This window comes from Leptinotarsa decemlineata, unplaced genomic scaffold, assembly GCF_025532065.1.
Source record: "Leptinotarsa decemlineata unplaced genomic scaffold, Ldec_3_MD MMD2_tig00004307_RagTag_RagTag, whole genome shotgun sequence".
Taxonomy (NCBI): domain Eukaryota; kingdom Metazoa; phylum Arthropoda; class Insecta; order Coleoptera; family Chrysomelidae; genus Leptinotarsa; species Leptinotarsa decemlineata.
The window spans coordinates 13,959,229-13,977,019 of NW_027412606.1; the positions used below are offsets into that span (position 1 = coordinate 13,959,229).

Consider the following 17,791-nt stretch of genomic DNA (forward strand, 5'->3'; position numbering starts at 1 on the left):
TGACTCGAAACGTTTGATTACTGGTGTATTTGCCTTCAACTCAGAGGACTTCACAGTAGGACTGACTAGTTCAAACATTGGTCTTTCGAACAAAATTTTCTTTGAGAATTTGTAGAGAATCAAACAAATGAATTTTATCTTATTTTTCACAGTAAATACAGGAAGCTGTGGAGTAAAAAAATGAATAATTAAAAAAAACAAGAAGTATCTAATTGCCAATATGTCCATGTCAAATCTGAAGGAATTCCTCCTGAAAGATATAGCGATGTATGTTGTGACACACGACAAGTTCCGGAGTTGCAAAAACTTTTTCCATTAGCAGATCAATCTAATGCCAAAGACGAATAAAAAATTGCAGAATCTGCAAGTTCTAGATAACGATTGTCAAAAATACTATTGAAAGAAACAAAAAAATTAGCCGAAGTAGAGAGAAAGGGAGCCGAAAATGATGCTGAACAGATAAGGAAAGAAGTACAACTGCAACGTGACTAGATTTAAGATTTCCTATCCAAAAAGTTCACAATTTCTAGTAGCAAAAACATCATTGATTTGAAAGAAATGACATCACAAGAAAAAGTTGCTTAGTGTTAAATCGAAGAAACAGAAAATAACACCAAAATTATACCGACAAATAATTTTATTACGATGACTGCTGATAACTTCAACCAGACTCTCAATGATCTGAAGATAAATAAATAAAAGAATCAAATATTCCAAAAAAATGGCAGTAGAGTTATCTTCAATGGAAGAAAACTCAAAAACATACAAAAAGAATGAAGTTCGAACTGTGAATAGACCCTCACTTCCTCACCTGAATAAAATCTACCCATGGGCCATGATGCCCAACCAACAATTCTTATTGGTCAGGATCAGTGTGCTTCGACTTTTGCCTTGAAATTTATGAAATTGTATTAACATTATTCCTCTCTATTCATTCAAGTTTCCGAAATGACTTTGAAAGCTAACCTTGTGAATACCTGGAGCGGTGTGTATATGAAATTTATAGAATTTCATTTCGTGATTTTGAGGTACATCATAGATAATATGGATTTCGTTTCTTTGACTTTCTTGTATCTTTGTGGACCACATTCAACTTTCATTAACGTTCATATGACCTTGAGAAAGTGTTATTGTTAAGGCTCTTCCTCAGGCTTTATGAGAGACGTCGAAATGTTAAAAATAACCGTTTGGTGTTGGGATAAAACTCCAGTAATATTTATTACTACACCAAAGATTCCAAACAGTGCATCAAAAGTATTTAACTAAATAACGGTAACCGATCACTTGGACATACAGTAATTGTAACTTAGGTTACGGACATACAATATCATATATTGAGTGTACTTATTCTTATTATCCTCAATGAAATGTTATGCCATTGAATAAATAATTTCAAAATTAAAAGTGGTTCTAGTGCTATAACTGAAATATGTTCTATTAACTCAATTGCATAAAAAATAAGTTCAAACAAATTACAAAAAATAAGTCAGTTTAGTAATCAGATTCACCTGGTATAATATCTCTAGCCACTACATATGTAGGTAACGCCTCTACAAAGTTTCTATGTCCTCAAGGATTACTTTCTTGCGTAGTAAATGAAATAGGTCCTTTTTTCCATTTGAAATTGATGGGATATTATCATACTGAGATATAATTTGTACATTACGTACATCTCTCTTCTTGAATCTTCAATGTCAAAAAAGTGTCACTTGTAACATCATACTTGAATACAATGATTGATGGATCTGGAAATATTCATGTTTGTCATTTGTCAAAATGATTTATTGAGGAGCTATTATTTGTATTAAAAAACAAGTCACCATTTCTTGCCATTTACATTATTCTCTCTTCCCGACTTTCCATAACGTTATTATTAATTTCAGTTAGTAGGTTTTCTTCAGTAAACAAATTCAACAGTAAATTTTAAGTTCCCCATGCCCCATCCCGGGTTTAGTGCCCTGAGTTGAAATCTTCTCCACACGGTTACTGTGTGCAGTACATCCCATCTCGTCCATGCATCCTCGCTCCTCTGGAGCGGACCTCAACTTACTGATGGGCACTTCAGCAAAATTGACATCTGCCCTTTTTTGATCGAAAGTCAGACTCTAGGTGCTTTTACTTTCTAATCGAATGTATTGTTTTATCTTACCTCTCCTAACTGAATTTTTGCATGGGGCCCCTAAAAACTAACCGGAGAATATTGTCTTAAAATGAGATTGCGGTCGAGTGTTTCTCGTTGAACCTGAAAAGAAAATATTTGTTTTCTGTAAAAAACATTATACTTACCCGAGCCGCCTGACAACGACTCTCAGAGGTGGTCATTGGTTCTGTTTGGTTGGCTTTCTATGTTTATCTCTCTCGGAATCTGGAGTCATCTCTCGGAATCTGCGTTGTATAGGTCGCGTAGCGCTGGATTGTCGTGCGCTCAAATTCTGTCAAACGTGTCTTCTTCGTGTTGTCTCATATATGCGTCTACGTAGGGTATGTTCAGGTTTAGATCCCGGAATATATTCCTATTCGATACATATCTTGAAGCGTTTACGGCGGCACTTACGCACGCGTTCATAAACGACTGGATCTGTCTTCTGTATGTCGCTGCGCACTGGCCCCAGGCAGTGCAGGCATATTGGTATTAGTACGGTCTTTATCATCAACAGTATCACTCTCAATCACGTGTTGCTTTTTCGACTATTATTGGTGATATGTTTTGTCGGGCAGATCTCGCCATTCCTATTCTCTGCCGTACATGAGGCCTGATGTTTATCTTTTGTCTAGGGTGACTCCCAGGTATCCAGCTTCGTTGGTCCACGGAATCTCATGTCCGTTGAAGATGACGTTTCCTTTCGGGTGTGCCCGCCTCCGGGTGAACAGTATCGCCTGACTTAGAGTTTATACTGATCTTCCACAGGTTCATCTGGTAGGATTCCTAGTTCGCTGGTTTGGCCTTCTGATTTTTTCAGGGTGACTTTTCAGTGGCAGAAACTTTGCTTAAGGAAGGGGTTGAGCTGATTAGCCTGTGGTTATCCAGGAATAGGTGGTTCTTCTTTGGCTTCGGAATATGGATGACCGTCGCCTACAGTGATGCAGTCTAAGTATATCATTAATGATGTTTGTTATAGCTGCCCTTACGTGATATGACTTTCAATGCCCGGTTTGTTATTTGGTCCGGGCCTAGGGCTTTCCCAGTTGCTAGACGTCTTACGATATTTCTCACTTCCTCGGGAGATGTTGGTGCAAGGGGTTGCGCAGTGTCCCTTCTTTGTTTTCTGAGTCTATGGACCGTCGATTCCACCTGTGTCTCTATTTCTTCTACTTCCTCCGTGAACTGAACGTGAAGGGTGTTCAATGCAAGCTTTTCTGATAATTTGTACTGCCAAGTATATAGGCAATTGGTTGAAAAACTTCAACAACAGGAAGTGCAGCTGGAGCTAGAGGAGATGGAAGAAAATCTAAATCGGAAGCGAAACGACAGAAATCGTTGCGTATCAACCACCTGCAGTCCACTAGTGAGAATAACGTCTCAACAACATGGTCAAGAAATACTCCTCAGAAATACCCCTACTCCTTCGAACTGAAAATATTACATGAATTGAATGAAGATTACCCTCACAGAAGAATGCAGTTTTACGTGTTGATGATGGTTTTTCTTTAAGATGGTGCACCTCCACATTTTTTCGGACTGTTGCTTGAATCAGACATATTTATCCAGACATATGGATTGGTAGGCGCGATTCCTCGAAATGGCCTGCTTGTTAACCGAACTTGACTACCAATTTTTTCCTTTGGGGTAATACCTTAACTAAGAGACAGAATTACGAAAACTTATGAAGGAATCACTTCGGAAACATGCCAAAGTATTAGAAATAAGTTAGAAAATTGATTGTTTCATGTCAGGGTGTTCAAGGAGAACATTCCTCAGATTATTTTTTCATGTATAAGAGGTTATAATGGAATTTCATCGTATTATGACATTAAAATCAACACTCAGCCATACGCAGACATTGTCTACACAATGAATATTCATTTGAAAAAATCTTACATAGGGCGTAGGATTACGAAATTCCTTGTTCCACATTATAACATTAATAACTACACAACCTGTTATCGAAACTTAAAAAAGGCAAGATCATTGTATAGAGAATCGAAATACGAAATGTAACAAAATCTCTTTCCCATTCAAAGAAAAAGGTGAAAGAGCTCTCTCGGTGGCAAGTGATGTCACACTATTGGCATTTTTAAAAGTACAACAATGATTCCTTTTCACAATTTTTTTTCCGACTCTGATATTTCACTTCGTTCGAAAGTTAGGATGGGTGACTATTTTCGCACAGGCACCGCTCTTAGAGCACCTCAAGGATTTTTTGTAGTGCTTTGTCCTTTAAAAAAATATTTTGTTGTGCGACAGCTCTGTTCAAAGAGGGTACCGTGCGAGCTCATAATCGACCAAAAACATTAACGATTTGATTATTCTGAGCAGTGCAGTACCATGAAAAAACACGAATTCATGCATCCATATGTGACAATGGATGAAACATGGTTTCATCATTCCACACCAAAATTAAAACCATCGTCATCTGAGTGGACTGCTTGTGGCGAACCGATTCCAAAGCATGCAAAGCTGCAACACTCCGCTGGCAATGTTATGGTATCAGTATTTTGGGATGCGCATGGTATAATATTCATCGACTATCTTGAGAGGGGAAAATCATCAACAGAAACTATTACATAGCGTTATTGGAGCATTTGAAAGACGAAATCGCGAAATTACGGTCCCCTTTGGAAAAAAATAAAATGCTGTTTCATTAAGACAATGCATTGCGTCACGAATCAATGAAAACAATGGCAAAATTGTAGGAACTGGACTTCGAATCGCTTCCGTATTCACCGAGTTTTTCTTGTGCCCAGATTCCAAGAGAATGCTCGCTGGAAAGAAATTCATCTTCGATGAAGAGGTAATCTTCGAGATTGAGGTTGAAGACAAATAGTAATACAAAACTGACGAAAGATTTCACAGTGAATTTTCATGATTTTTTTTCGAATAATGCCATAGTACCCATATTTATTGCAATGGGTACACCAGGATCATTCTTTGAATATAATCCAAGTCAATTGAATATAATAACAGTGATTTCCATTTGAAACGAGCCACCTTGAATAACTTTTGGTATAATGATTTTCAGTAAAAATAAAAAAACACGTGAACAATAGTATAGAGGGGGACACACTTTGACATATTCACATTCAATGTTACGTCCCCTATCGCACCCCCAGAGCAAATCACCAATAATTTTTTAAAACCGATAACCTTATATTGTTTCGCTTTATCAGATGCTCCATGATGAGCAGATTTCAACAAAGTATAAAACATATGGTCTGAAGCTTATGGTTCGGGAGCTACAAATTATTTGAGTTGAAAACGAGCCACCCTGAATAACTTATTAAACAATGATTTGCAGGAAAAATAAAAAAAACAGGTCAACAATTATACAGGAGGCTACATTTTGAAATATTCGTTCTAGAGACAAATGTGGAAGCAATAAATCAGGAACAGAGATTTTTTATTAATTCTTGAATCAAAATCTGATGACTGAACAATGAGAAGAAAAAATTTTTCTATACTAAATGTTCAAAAACGTTTTCATCAACTTACATATAATAGTACTTACGAGCTTCCATTGCCGCCCTCACATGGTTGAAAATCTCGGGAGTTATTTCTCTGATCAGTGAGATCCGGAGACCTTGGTGGCCATTCTGTAGGACCTATTCTGTCAATCCAGCGACCAGGAAAATGATCATCCAAAAATTGTCGCACTGGAGCAGCATAATGAGGAGGTGCACCATTCTGCTGAAAAACTATTTCGTTTTCGAATAAATTTATATCTTTCTCAATTGCCTTATTGATGCACGGTATTATTTGATTCTCCAATACATTCAAATATTTATTACTAGTCAACTTATCATTGATAAAAAAAGGTCCTATGATGTAGTCACCTAAAATTCCTGCCCAAACAGTTCTTGGGGTCGTTGGGTATAAACTTATCAGTATAGATGAGGATTCGTATCACTCCAATATCGACAATTTTACCGATTCACTTCTCTATTCAAACTAATCATACATTCATCCGAAAAACAAATTTTATACAAGAAATTCTGATGCAAGTTGATCTGTTCATTGATACTTTCACATAACTCGACAAATCTATCGAAATCATCTTCGTTCAATTCATGAACTAGTCTAATTTTATGAATTGAAGGGGTCATATTTTTTAGGAGTGATTAATTTTTGGGAAAGAAAGTTTTTGACTTTCTACTACTCCATCTTGATACAAATAAAAGAAGGATGAGAGAGTCTTCCAAAGAAAGGAAGGAAGTAACTCTATACATGGATGTGTAGATCATGTATAATTCAGTGTTCATATGGAAATATTTGTTTCGAAAGAATTTTGTCTTTCGTATAATTCAATGTTTATATGAAAGTAGCTGTTTCAGGAGGACTTTCTTTCAGTTTGTGTCTGAAAGTTACTTCTTTGCATGATCTACACATCCATGTATAGAGTTACTTCCTTCCTTTCTTTGGAAGACTCCCTCATCCTTTTTTTTTGTATCAAGATGGAGTAGTAGAAAGCCAAAAACTTTCTTTTCTAATTTTATATGGATGAAATTTGTACTTATGAAGGATCCTGAAAACATATAGCAGTACATATAGCTCCATCGTTGACAACTCCTGAACGGTAAGGCTTTTTATTGTTAACAGATCCAGTTTCCATAAATTTGTTCAATAATTCCGAAACGTATTTGTGTCGTACATTCATTCCTGGATGATTAGCATTGATCAAACGGGCAACAGCTCTAGCACTATTTCCATTCTGGTAGTACAAACTCACTATTTCAATCCGTTCTCGAAGAGTATAAACCATTGCATCTCAAGAATTCACAAAAACAGAAAAACAAATTGTAACTTCACCTGGTAGGTAATCGTTATTGTAGAATGAGACTTAACTAGGCAAAATAAGACTTTTTTGAAGTATACTTCACAAAAACGCCTATGAAACCTAGGTACTAGATTGTACAGAAATTCATTAAGGGTGGCTCGTTTTCAACTCAAATAATTGTTAGCTTCTAAACTATGAGCTTCATAACATAATGTATTCTACTTTGTTGAAATATGTTGAAATATGCTGCAAAACAATTGATCCATTTAAAAAAAAATGGTGACATGCTCTGGGGGTGCGATAGGTAAAGTTAGATCAAATGTGAATATGTCCAAATGTGTCCCCCTGTTTGTTGAGGTGTTTTTTATTTTTCCTGAAAATCATTGTTCCAAAAGTTATTCACGGTGGCTCATTTTGAATGTAATGCACTGTATCAGAATATTATATCATCTCTGAGACTATGAATATATCATTCCAGTGAAAAATAATAGAAAGCTATAGACTTCTGTAATCGATCAAATTGAAAAATGAACAACACCAATTAACTTTCTGATCCATGAGTTGATTATTAAGAGTTTCTCAACCATTTAACATATAGACGATGACCCTCGTGGGAAAAATGTATATTTATTTTAGAAAATTCAAATACTCTCTCTCTTCACCTTACTAGGAAGTAAAAACATAATTATAGTGAGAGAGAATATTTTTGAAATTATCAACTTGAAAACCTGATTTTTCAACATTAGAATTCATATTCGCAACGATCTACATTGATCGATGTGATAAATATTTTTACTATGTTATATATTGGCTTAAATTAATGTTTTCTCAGAAAATGTGAATATTATGAAACACTACAATTTCAGATCTGGATATTGCACCTGGAGAGAATACAATAAACCAACAACAATACTGTCTGATCTGTGTAGAAAATGGAATACTGACCCACCGAAGTATAGTTCAACAGGGGTTCGAATCGGTTTCAAGGAATTCACTTCTGAAAATTTCTCCCGTAAGTAAAGTTCGAGAACGAATAGTAAACTCTTGGAAAAATAACAACCTATCAGTATACCTATGCCTCACTGAATTGAAGGGGGTATAGTTTTTCCACATAGAATTATGGAAAACTTCCAAAAGAAGGGAAAAAGCAATTGAATGCAAAATAAACTCTCTATAAAGATATGTAGATCGTGCATGGAAGTTACTTTCAGAAACAAACTGGAGAAGGGCCTTTTCGAAACAACTACTCTAACATGAACATTGAATTACGTTTTCATTGTTTTCTGGCGGTAGCCGTTTCACCAATGAAGCTTCACGGCTCACTTCATCCATAGTTTTATCAGAAACTCCAAGCAATAATATAAAAAAATCATTTTGCTCTAGTTCTTTTTGTAGCTCCAGCAGCATATAACTTAAGATGATATTCCGGTAATGAGAATCCTCCAATCATGTCCATTAATAATTCTGAGTCAAAGAGAAAATCCGGACTGGTAGGCCGTAGTCGAATAGAACTTATAGTAGCAAACGTTTCTTCTGCTATTGCGACACACATCTTCAGGTTTGTGTATTGAGTAAAAGAGTAAGTTATTCTAAAAGAAAAGAGTGTCGAGATTGATGAACAATTTTCAAGAATTTTTGTTTTATCAAGTGAATGATTGAACAATTTCTTAATCATAACCATAAGCTCTGCCCTTAGCAGATTCTAAAAATTGACCAATTGATCATCCACAAAACTTGAAAGATAATTTTCTCGTATTGCTCCAGTATGAAAATATTACTCATCCTGAATGTTTCTCTCAACAGATTCGCAGATCAAGACAGGTCATCTATATATAATACTAGTTGTTGCCCGCGGCTTCGCCCGTGTAGAATTTCGTAGTTGTAGTACTAATTAGTACTATGTTGCTGTATCGCTGTTGTTCCAATGTTTTGACAGAATCAGAATCGACGAACTTAGACGTGCGCAGCATTATAGAACACTGCTTTGAAAAAATTGTTCTACAGCGCCATCTAGTGGCGAGTTACAGAGAAATTGATAGCTTAAAAACCTTCTTTACGAAAAATTACTTATACATGTCAAGTTTCATCACGATCGGTTGAGCGATGTAGAAGTTTATCACTTACCAACCAACCAACCAACAAACATCTATGTTTATATATTAGATATCATTCAAAATAATTTTTTGAATACACTATTACTTGGTGAAAAATCAATAATACTATTGGTATATATAAGTATACCCTCACATCAGAATACTGGCATATACAGAAAAAATAAGTAAACTAGCAAATAAACAGAAAATCAACCTAGCATACAAGACTGATAACATCTCAGGTAGACATATGAAGAGCGACAAATCCAACATTGACATGGGAAACCAATCGGGTGTCCACAATCTGAAATATGGCTCGTGTCCAAAAGATATAAGGCATATTGGAAAAACACCTAGAAATTTCAAAACCAGAATCTCGGAACACAAAAATAGTTTTGAATTCAAATCCAACCTATATAGGTCATCTGTTAGAAAACAACCACGACTTTGACAAAAACGACGACGTACTACATACAGAACATAAACATGAAACCTGTTACAATTCCTGGAAATGAATGAACGTAAATTATCAAATTTCCTTCCACAACAAAATACCTTTTGTACGACCAACAAGAAGTTAATCTCTCACCACTCTCAAATTTATTCTTATGAAAAATTTCCTAGGAATCAGTCGAATAACTAGTAACAATAATTTTTATCTGATTTGTACCTGCTGGCTACCAATTAGGAATCTTAATAAATCAATTATTCTTATCAAATTTATAATCCAGCGAAGTATAAATATGAATATGCACTCATCTTTAGGAAGCTGTGCAGGCAATAAAACTCACAACTCTTAACACATGAAATAATTTCGTCAGGATTTCCTATCTATTTGTTCGAGAGATTTTTTGATTTCAAAGATATCAATCTTTCTCAATACGGGCAATATAATAATTTTGATCATTTCAAAGGACTCCATCTCTATTTTCAAACCATGTTTTTTAAAAAATCTGTTTAAAATCTGTTTTTCCGTTAATCAGCTGCCGCCCCCATACGAACGACAACCCTCAGAAGTTGAGAAACTTGTGCGAGCTAAGGACTAACGAGGTCTTACCTTTTAACAATGCATGCGTTCTTAATAATTATTTTTCTAATAATTTTCAAAATTTTTCACTACACAAAAATAAATGGAAACTATTGTTGTTGTCGATTATTTGAGATTGATTGTGAAAAGCAGGCATTTGAAGATGACGTCCTCCACGATATTACGTGGTACTTGATTGAGTACCTATTTAGAGTAAATCATTTATTTAAGCGCACCGGTATTATAAACCAATAACCAGTTTCCACACTGGTGTGACTGATCGTGGAATCCGCAAATCGTGTATTTTAAGCAGACGCAATGAAACAAAAATAACAGTCTTCTGCTACAACAGACTCCAACAATCAAAGCGACCGTTTCAAATCAGGGATATGGATAGAGTCTGTAGAGTTTAAAGAGAAGGAATAGAGTCGAAGTTGAGTGGATCAGATGGAGTCCATCGGTCCAAATGGATTCCATCTGATCAGATGATTATTTTCAATACGAGGAAGCTTTCGGAATGAACGAGAAATGTTTTCTCGAAACTTCAGGTTTTCTACAATACTTCTCACTTGCTCCACTAGTTACTTTTTTGCAGTCACTAGTATTTATATCATATCCAGGCTGTGCTGTTTTGTCATCAGCAATACGCAATGACTTGAAGTGTAATGGAGATATTGTCATTTGGTACCTATTGGCCAACCTGCAGTCCATCACACATTAGAATCGAGACGCGTGTTGTCTTCTCAACTTGATTTTGATCTGTATCTTCTGTATCCGGCGTTTCATCTTCTGAATCACGAATCCAGGATTTCGTCTTTTCAAATCGATTCAGTGGCGGTATACAACTTGCCAAATATCAGCGTTTCTGTAAGAACGAACTTCCACATCGATACGAGCCAATTATTGTAGCTTCTGGAGCCTCATTTGGTAGAGCGCCCTGCATGTGTCATTTGACTCCACTAGTGGAATAATGCAAGTTACCTCTCCAGTCGCGCCAATGGATGGTGGAACTGCCACTTCCACCACTTCGTTAGGAGAATTTTCGCCATGTATCATCTTCACACTGGCACACTATTCTCGTAGCAAGGCGTCCGGCTATCCTGCAATTCGTGCGTCCACGAACTGTCATTATAAGTTAGCAATTCATTGGATTGGGCTTCACCATTGGATTCAAGCAGGTGCAATTAGCCGAAAATGATAGCCTCCCGCATTTTTCCGACCGAGATTCCTACCTTAATGCGGCAAACCAGCATGCTCTTGAGTTTCGAGAATAGAAAGGCCATCATTCCACCAAGGACCTCAATGATCAGAACAACTACATTCTACTACTATTTAAACTACATTCTGCTTTCCTATGTTCGCGAACCATGGGATTCGAACTCCAGATCATTTCACAGGCACCATCTGGTATCACTCTATCATGTCGACACTACAAACTCGAAAGACTAAAGCCTACCTGTTGTCGGGAGGAGAACAATCGTATAACAGACGATTTAGAATGCAAACTCATATGTAGGTTCATTATTTCATGTCGAACGAGTAGGAACGGAACGACCAGCTTATTTTCAGCAACTACTTTTTCTTAATCGGTAGTTTCAATAATCAAATCTGTCGGAGTTAGTATTGATACTAACCGCTATCACTTCTTGTGAGTGATGTTGTTCCATCACAAGCAATGGTGACATGAAGAAAAGAATAGTAATGAGGGGGTTGCCACGAAATACCCCCTTCTGAAAGCGACCCACACTGTTTGGACTTTAGCCTAATCAGATGTTATGTTGAAACGAGTCCGCATTCAGTCGGGTACCGCAAGGTATCTATATCAAATTCCTAACGGTAATCATTCCAAGCTATAGGAAGGTTACGCGAAACAAGAATTACCATAATAGTGATATTAAGCCTAAACTACGGGAGGTTATTGGGGACCAATTACTGGTAAAAGGGCTGATGCATGCTCTGAAGTTAGACTGGCAAGTTATGTCGTATTTTATGCCTTCAAGAAGACGTTTCCATAGTCATACGATGGTAGTCCTTAAATTCATTCGGGTAGTTTCTTATAAGTAGGAAAGTTTTGAAAAATTCCCCTTCAGATTTATCTTCAATAAACTGATGTACCCATACCTTTTTCCTACGTCTCCTATTAAGGAGAACATTCTTGTCTTGTATAAACCACCACAAAAAATCATCTTCAGAGTCACTCGTAATTACCTTCAAAACACATCTTCAACTTCAACCTATCGGGTCGAACTGAGTCCAGTGTAGGCAGTTACAACGGACTGCATCGGATCGCGCGGCGTCCGATGATCGTCCCACATCATGTCGGGAGAAATACGAATTCAATATAGGTGCAGCCTTTGAAACTTAAGTGTTTGTTTTTCTTCCGATGTCGTCCGATGGTCGGACTACATTGGATCGGGAGAAATACGGATTCAATATAGGTGCAGCCTTAGTCTTTGCTGATATATCCGTTCGAATCTTCGATCAAGCTTGGTGGATAATACTGTGTATAAGATGCTCGTGAATATTTTTCAACTTAAATTTAAGCATGTTATTGGTCTGTTATTCTTAGTTTGACGAAGCTACGAATCTGTTTTCGGAGATAAGAATGATCCGCTTCTCGACAAACCGATCCGGGATCGGCGGCTCTCCACCGAAAAAAAAAGAAAAGAAGTTCAATTCAGTGAGCACTGGAAATTCTCTCTTGTTTCAGTTAGCAATGATCCGGAATACGATAAAGAAGTGTTAGCCCTAATCGCCTTGCGACGTTGGAGAGAAATGCCCATCGTTGGTTTCACACTGGTGCCAGAACACGTAGAAACGAGGTCCCTATACAAATCATCGAAGCCGGGTATTGAACAGGTATTACTTCTCACTTCGAAACTTGTAATGTACTTGATTGTGTTCATAACTTACTATATTCTCTCATTTCAACTATTCGAAATGGCCGGATGTCAATAAGAAGAGGCAAAACAAGCATTGGGCTGTGGATAATGTGATACAAAACAATCTTATCGAAAATGATAGTGGATCAATCGATCTGGCTCCTTTTCATGTTTTTGTCCATTACCCTAATCAGGAAAATATTTTATAAAAACAACGATAAAAATAATATAAAAACAACAATAAAAATTAATTGGCGCTCCGGGGCGACTTCATTGATTCCAGTGGCGCATTTGCTTTTTCAACAGCAGGAAAACCCGGAAAAACCTGCAGCACCACATCATCTGAAGATCTTGATCTAACAATGTCCTCTCTCTTATAAAACAAAATGTAGGGTGTCCCCAGAGGCTCCAATAAATTCAATGCATCATCAGAAGACTTCGTGACACGACTATTGTCAAACTTAAACCAGTCCGTTTCGTCTTTGACCAAAGCGTAATAATGACCAAATTCAACGCCAGAACCACAGTGAACAATGACTGCATGAATATTATAATAGTGGTCTGCTAGGATCCAATGTTCATCTATTTCGAACCTTCCAAAGAGTTTCTTGCTTCCGTTAGAGGTTGAGTCTTGTTTGAAAATCATCAGTGTTATTATTAGATTGACAGGTGTCTCAGATATATTTGTTTCCTTATGACAGTTAGTTAGTTCGGCGCATGCTTGGCAATACAGTCGATCATCACCTGTTAAAAATTTCATTTTCAGATGATTTAACTATAAGCTTTGCACAGACTGGTTATTAGTCATATTAGGAAAAGCTAGATGAAGTTCCAGAAATCCACATAAGTTTTCGCTACTTCTTGAACATTTACTACAAAGTAAACAAGTGAGGATTTCTTCAGCAAAAGATTTACAAACACAAGACGACATGGGCTGTACGGAATTATTGAGTCCAGAGCGGTCAGGAGTATTGATTTTGCTCATGTTTTGCTCACCAAGAGTATTCAACAAGAACCTCAAGAATTCGGAACAATCCTCTTGTTGTCCTAACGATTATCTATTGGACTTCAAAGACTCCAGGAAATCGGTTGGAGGGAAAGATGATACCTTCCTACGAAACTGCATCTGCAGGTGTTTGAGTTTGATGAATAAGTAGCAAACATTCCCGTTCTCGTTCATCATTAAAACTTCGTTCTTGAAATTCTTCGTCGTGAACAACACTTGTAAAATGCTATTCATGTAGCAAGTGTTTCCTAAATTATCCAATCCAGTTTCCTTCTCTAGATTTTCAGGACAACTCTCTACTGATTCGTAAGGAAGAACATGTTTCACAGAATCTCTATAAGAACCATTTCTCAAGCTGCGATCGACCCTTCAAAGTGAAGAAGGATTTCGTAGAGGGATCGATTCGGCTCTTGCTTCATGAAGCTCTTCCACTAAAAGGGAACCAGTTCTACGAGGACTACAACTCTTATTTGGGGGGCAAGAATGACCTGAGTCCACTGACCGCACTAAAAAAGAAGAAGGTGGATCAATCCCTTGTGAATTAACCTTGATAGGGGACTGATGGATATCCACATATCTCAGCTTGTTTCGAAGAGGTTTCAGTTCCATACTGAAATTAGGGCAATGCATGATCTCATCAAAATTATGTGAAGGAGGAATAGTTTCAAGGGCTGAAGCAGCATTGCCACGTTGAATAGCAATACTAATTCTTTCTATCAAAAAAGAGGTAGACCGTGTCAACGCAAGTGAAGTCCCATACCACAGGTTTACCGTATTTCCATGGTATGAGAGACATACCATCTGGTCATTCACCATCATCTCGACTGGTACCTAATGGTTCCAGAATTGCAGGAACATCTGCTGACACCATAGCTCATTTCAATATGTCATTCACCTGGTGATGACGAGATGTACGCCCTGCATTTCTTTCGCAACTGAAACCATGTGTATCTCTCTCATCAACTATACTACCGCAAACACAATTATGAGGCAAACAAATAGATGAACCCATCCGAAGTCCTACTGCTATTCTGAAAGATTCATCGTTTAATAGTGTTCCAAGAGATGCAACAAGTAAAGCATTCAGCCAAGCACCCGATTTCTTGATCATTGCTGCTTTCAGAAGAGCCTTATCGTATACACCTGTAGATTTCAGAAGTTTATCAATTATAGTGTTCAGAAGAGGTCCCATGCACTTTGTTCGTCCTTTTTTTTCTGTAGGAGGAGTAATATTAGTTGCGGCATTCCAAAGTGAATCACCTTCTGCATAAAATTCGTCTTTGATATTGATAAAGAAAGAGCAAGATTGGAAAAGTTTTGGTTATATTTCCTTTTATCGATCTTAGATGGAATCACGTTGGTTTTGGAATCAAGAAGTTTGATGTTTTCCTTTATAAGAGATGTGAGAGAAGATCTAGGGGAATCCTAGACATGTGGGATGGAGAACAAAGTATACGGACAAGTTTACGACTTTTCCCAGCTTGGAGAGTTTGTATGTAAACATTCATCAATAATTTCGCAAAGGGCAGATGCAGAGCAATTTCTAGCAGATTTAGGATCGTTTCAATAAGGACAATTTTTCATGAAACGTAGTATTAAATGACACATCTTTATTAGAATGGGGCAACAGGACAGAATCGACAGCTCGTGTGAAAGCTTATTCATTCAAAGAAGATTTTCTATTCGAAATTTCATGAACTCTTTCATTTTGAATTTTGAGACCTTTCGTTTTTCCAAAGGATTTTTTACAAATTTTACATAATTTGTTGTCGAGAGAAGGGACATCGTTAGAAGTCATTGGAATGAATGTTATACAACTACGGAATTAACCATAAAGAATAGAATGATTATATGTAAGTCGCTAAAAATGAGCAAAATATGTGTTTGATATATCAAAATATTTTAAGAATATTTAGCTTTTGGTTGAAATGGTTCATCAAGTTTTAGTCCTCTTGGATTGAACGGTTTTTTCATTTTCATTCAGCAGTTTACATCCGCAATGCTTATGAATTTCCAAGAATTCCAAATAGTTACTTGCTTAGTGAAAAATTTCCGTATCGTTTAGATTCAGGAACTTTTGGTTGCATGCATGGTTCGAAAACGTCGAAACATTTTCTCCCAATTCGAATGACCTTTCATGTTCAGCATACTGTTTTGAGAAAATTCGGCCACATTTGAAATTCATAAGCATAACATTGCGGATAATCGAACTAGTTTACTCACTGGTTTTCAAATTAGCGTAGCCACTTCTCACAGGTAAACAAAATTCAGGTACTCAATTGAGTCAAGTACCGCTGTTATTACCTACAGTGGTGTTTAGATATATAAGGGCTAACATTATGAATTATTGAATAGAACTAGCCGACACCGAATACAAAAACCGCGACACGTGTACAATAAACTGTATCAATGAGTTCTAACATTATGAATTATTTTTAGTTTATCGTATTATTTTGGATATTATGTCCTAATAGGACAAAACTGCAATAACTTCAGTTACAAATGAAAGTGGTAAAAACACATAAAAAGTATTTTTTCTCATTTTTCATGTTTGTCGATAAAAATTATGTGAATGCTACAAACTGTGTGCGGTTTCACTCATGTAGGGTGTGGTATCGATGTTTTGTATTTACCCCATAGTCATCACACAATATTATATGAAAGAAATGATGAAAATGAAAAAGCATTTGAATAAGTTTATAATTTTAGGGCGTATCATTTTATACAAATGTAATTTTCATTCACATTGATGAATACACCACACTACAAACTTCATTGATTGATTATTATCAATATCTGCACTTTCACTGAAGAGTATTCGGGCATTCGTGCCATTTTGCGTATGAGAGCCAACATGAAATTAAAACATATTATATATAATCCACTCATACAAAAACCTAGTTCCATAATTTTTTAAATCGCCCTGCTTTTCTAATGATTTTATTCATTAGGCATCTAGTTGAAGATTTTGATTTTTCTCATTTTTTGGATATTAAAGTCATTTTATGTTTTCAGGGAAAAATTCAACTATGGATAGACATATTTCCAGTAATCGACCTACCTCCTCCTAAAAAAGTCAACATAACTCCTAGAAAACCGAATAAATATGAATTGCGAGTTATTGTCTGGAATACAGCTGACGTCACGTTGGATGAAGACGATTTCTTCACCGGTGAAAAAAAATCTGATATTTATGTCAAATGGTAATTCATTCTACTAAACTGGCTTGGCTCTGCAATATGATCAAATATTAATAACAGGAAAAAAAATCATTTTGTAATTGTAAGTCTGTTGAACAGTCCTTCAGAAGTGAAGATTTTCCAATCGCATCGCAACTATCAAAAACACAGGTTATATACATATTTTGTAAAGAGTTTCTTTTAAAATATATTTTTTTTTTGGAAAATTCCGACACATTTGTTTGTATAAAGATGAAGAAGTAAATATAAATCTCCTGAAAATATACCTACCCCTTTCAAATCAAAATTTAAAACACAAGCATCAATTTTCTCTAAGAAGAAAAATGTGGTAGAACCGGAATTGATTATGTGATTGATTACCTATTATCACGTTTTGGATAAATGAAGGTTGTGAAACAAATCAGACAAGCACTGTTTCCAAACACCAGAACTATAGCCAACTTAGTTGGTGAAACGAGCATCAAGAAAAGTATTACAGGTCTGATTTTACGGAACAGTTTTTGAATTACTGAAGGTAGCTTCTCAAAAACCTACATCGAACTAGACTGTTGTAAAGCTTTCAAAGCTCAAATGTGATACTTTTGCGTATAATACTCTCTTATAAGGAATTCTGCTGTCCTGAGACTACTGTGGTTACAAACAGTCGAGATG

At 36.4% G+C, this 17,791-nt stretch overlaps 1 protein-coding gene across 2 annotated transcripts in view; it reads left to right on the plus strand.

Annotated features, from left to right (window-relative positions):
- Positions 1–17,791, plus strand: part of mfr (ferlin family C2 domain-containing myoferlin misfire) — an 84,828-nt gene that overhangs the window by 55,606 nt on the left and 11,431 nt on the right. For both annotated transcript variants that reach the window (XM_074179024.1, XM_074179025.1), the window contains exons 21-23: positions 7,799–7,944; positions 12,763–12,911; positions 16,956–17,143. In XM_074179024.1, coding sequence (XP_074035125.1) covers positions 7,799–7,944; positions 12,763–12,911; positions 16,956–17,143 — 483 coding nt within the window. The remainder of the gene's footprint in view (positions 1–7,798; positions 7,945–12,762; positions 12,912–16,955; positions 17,144–17,791) is intronic.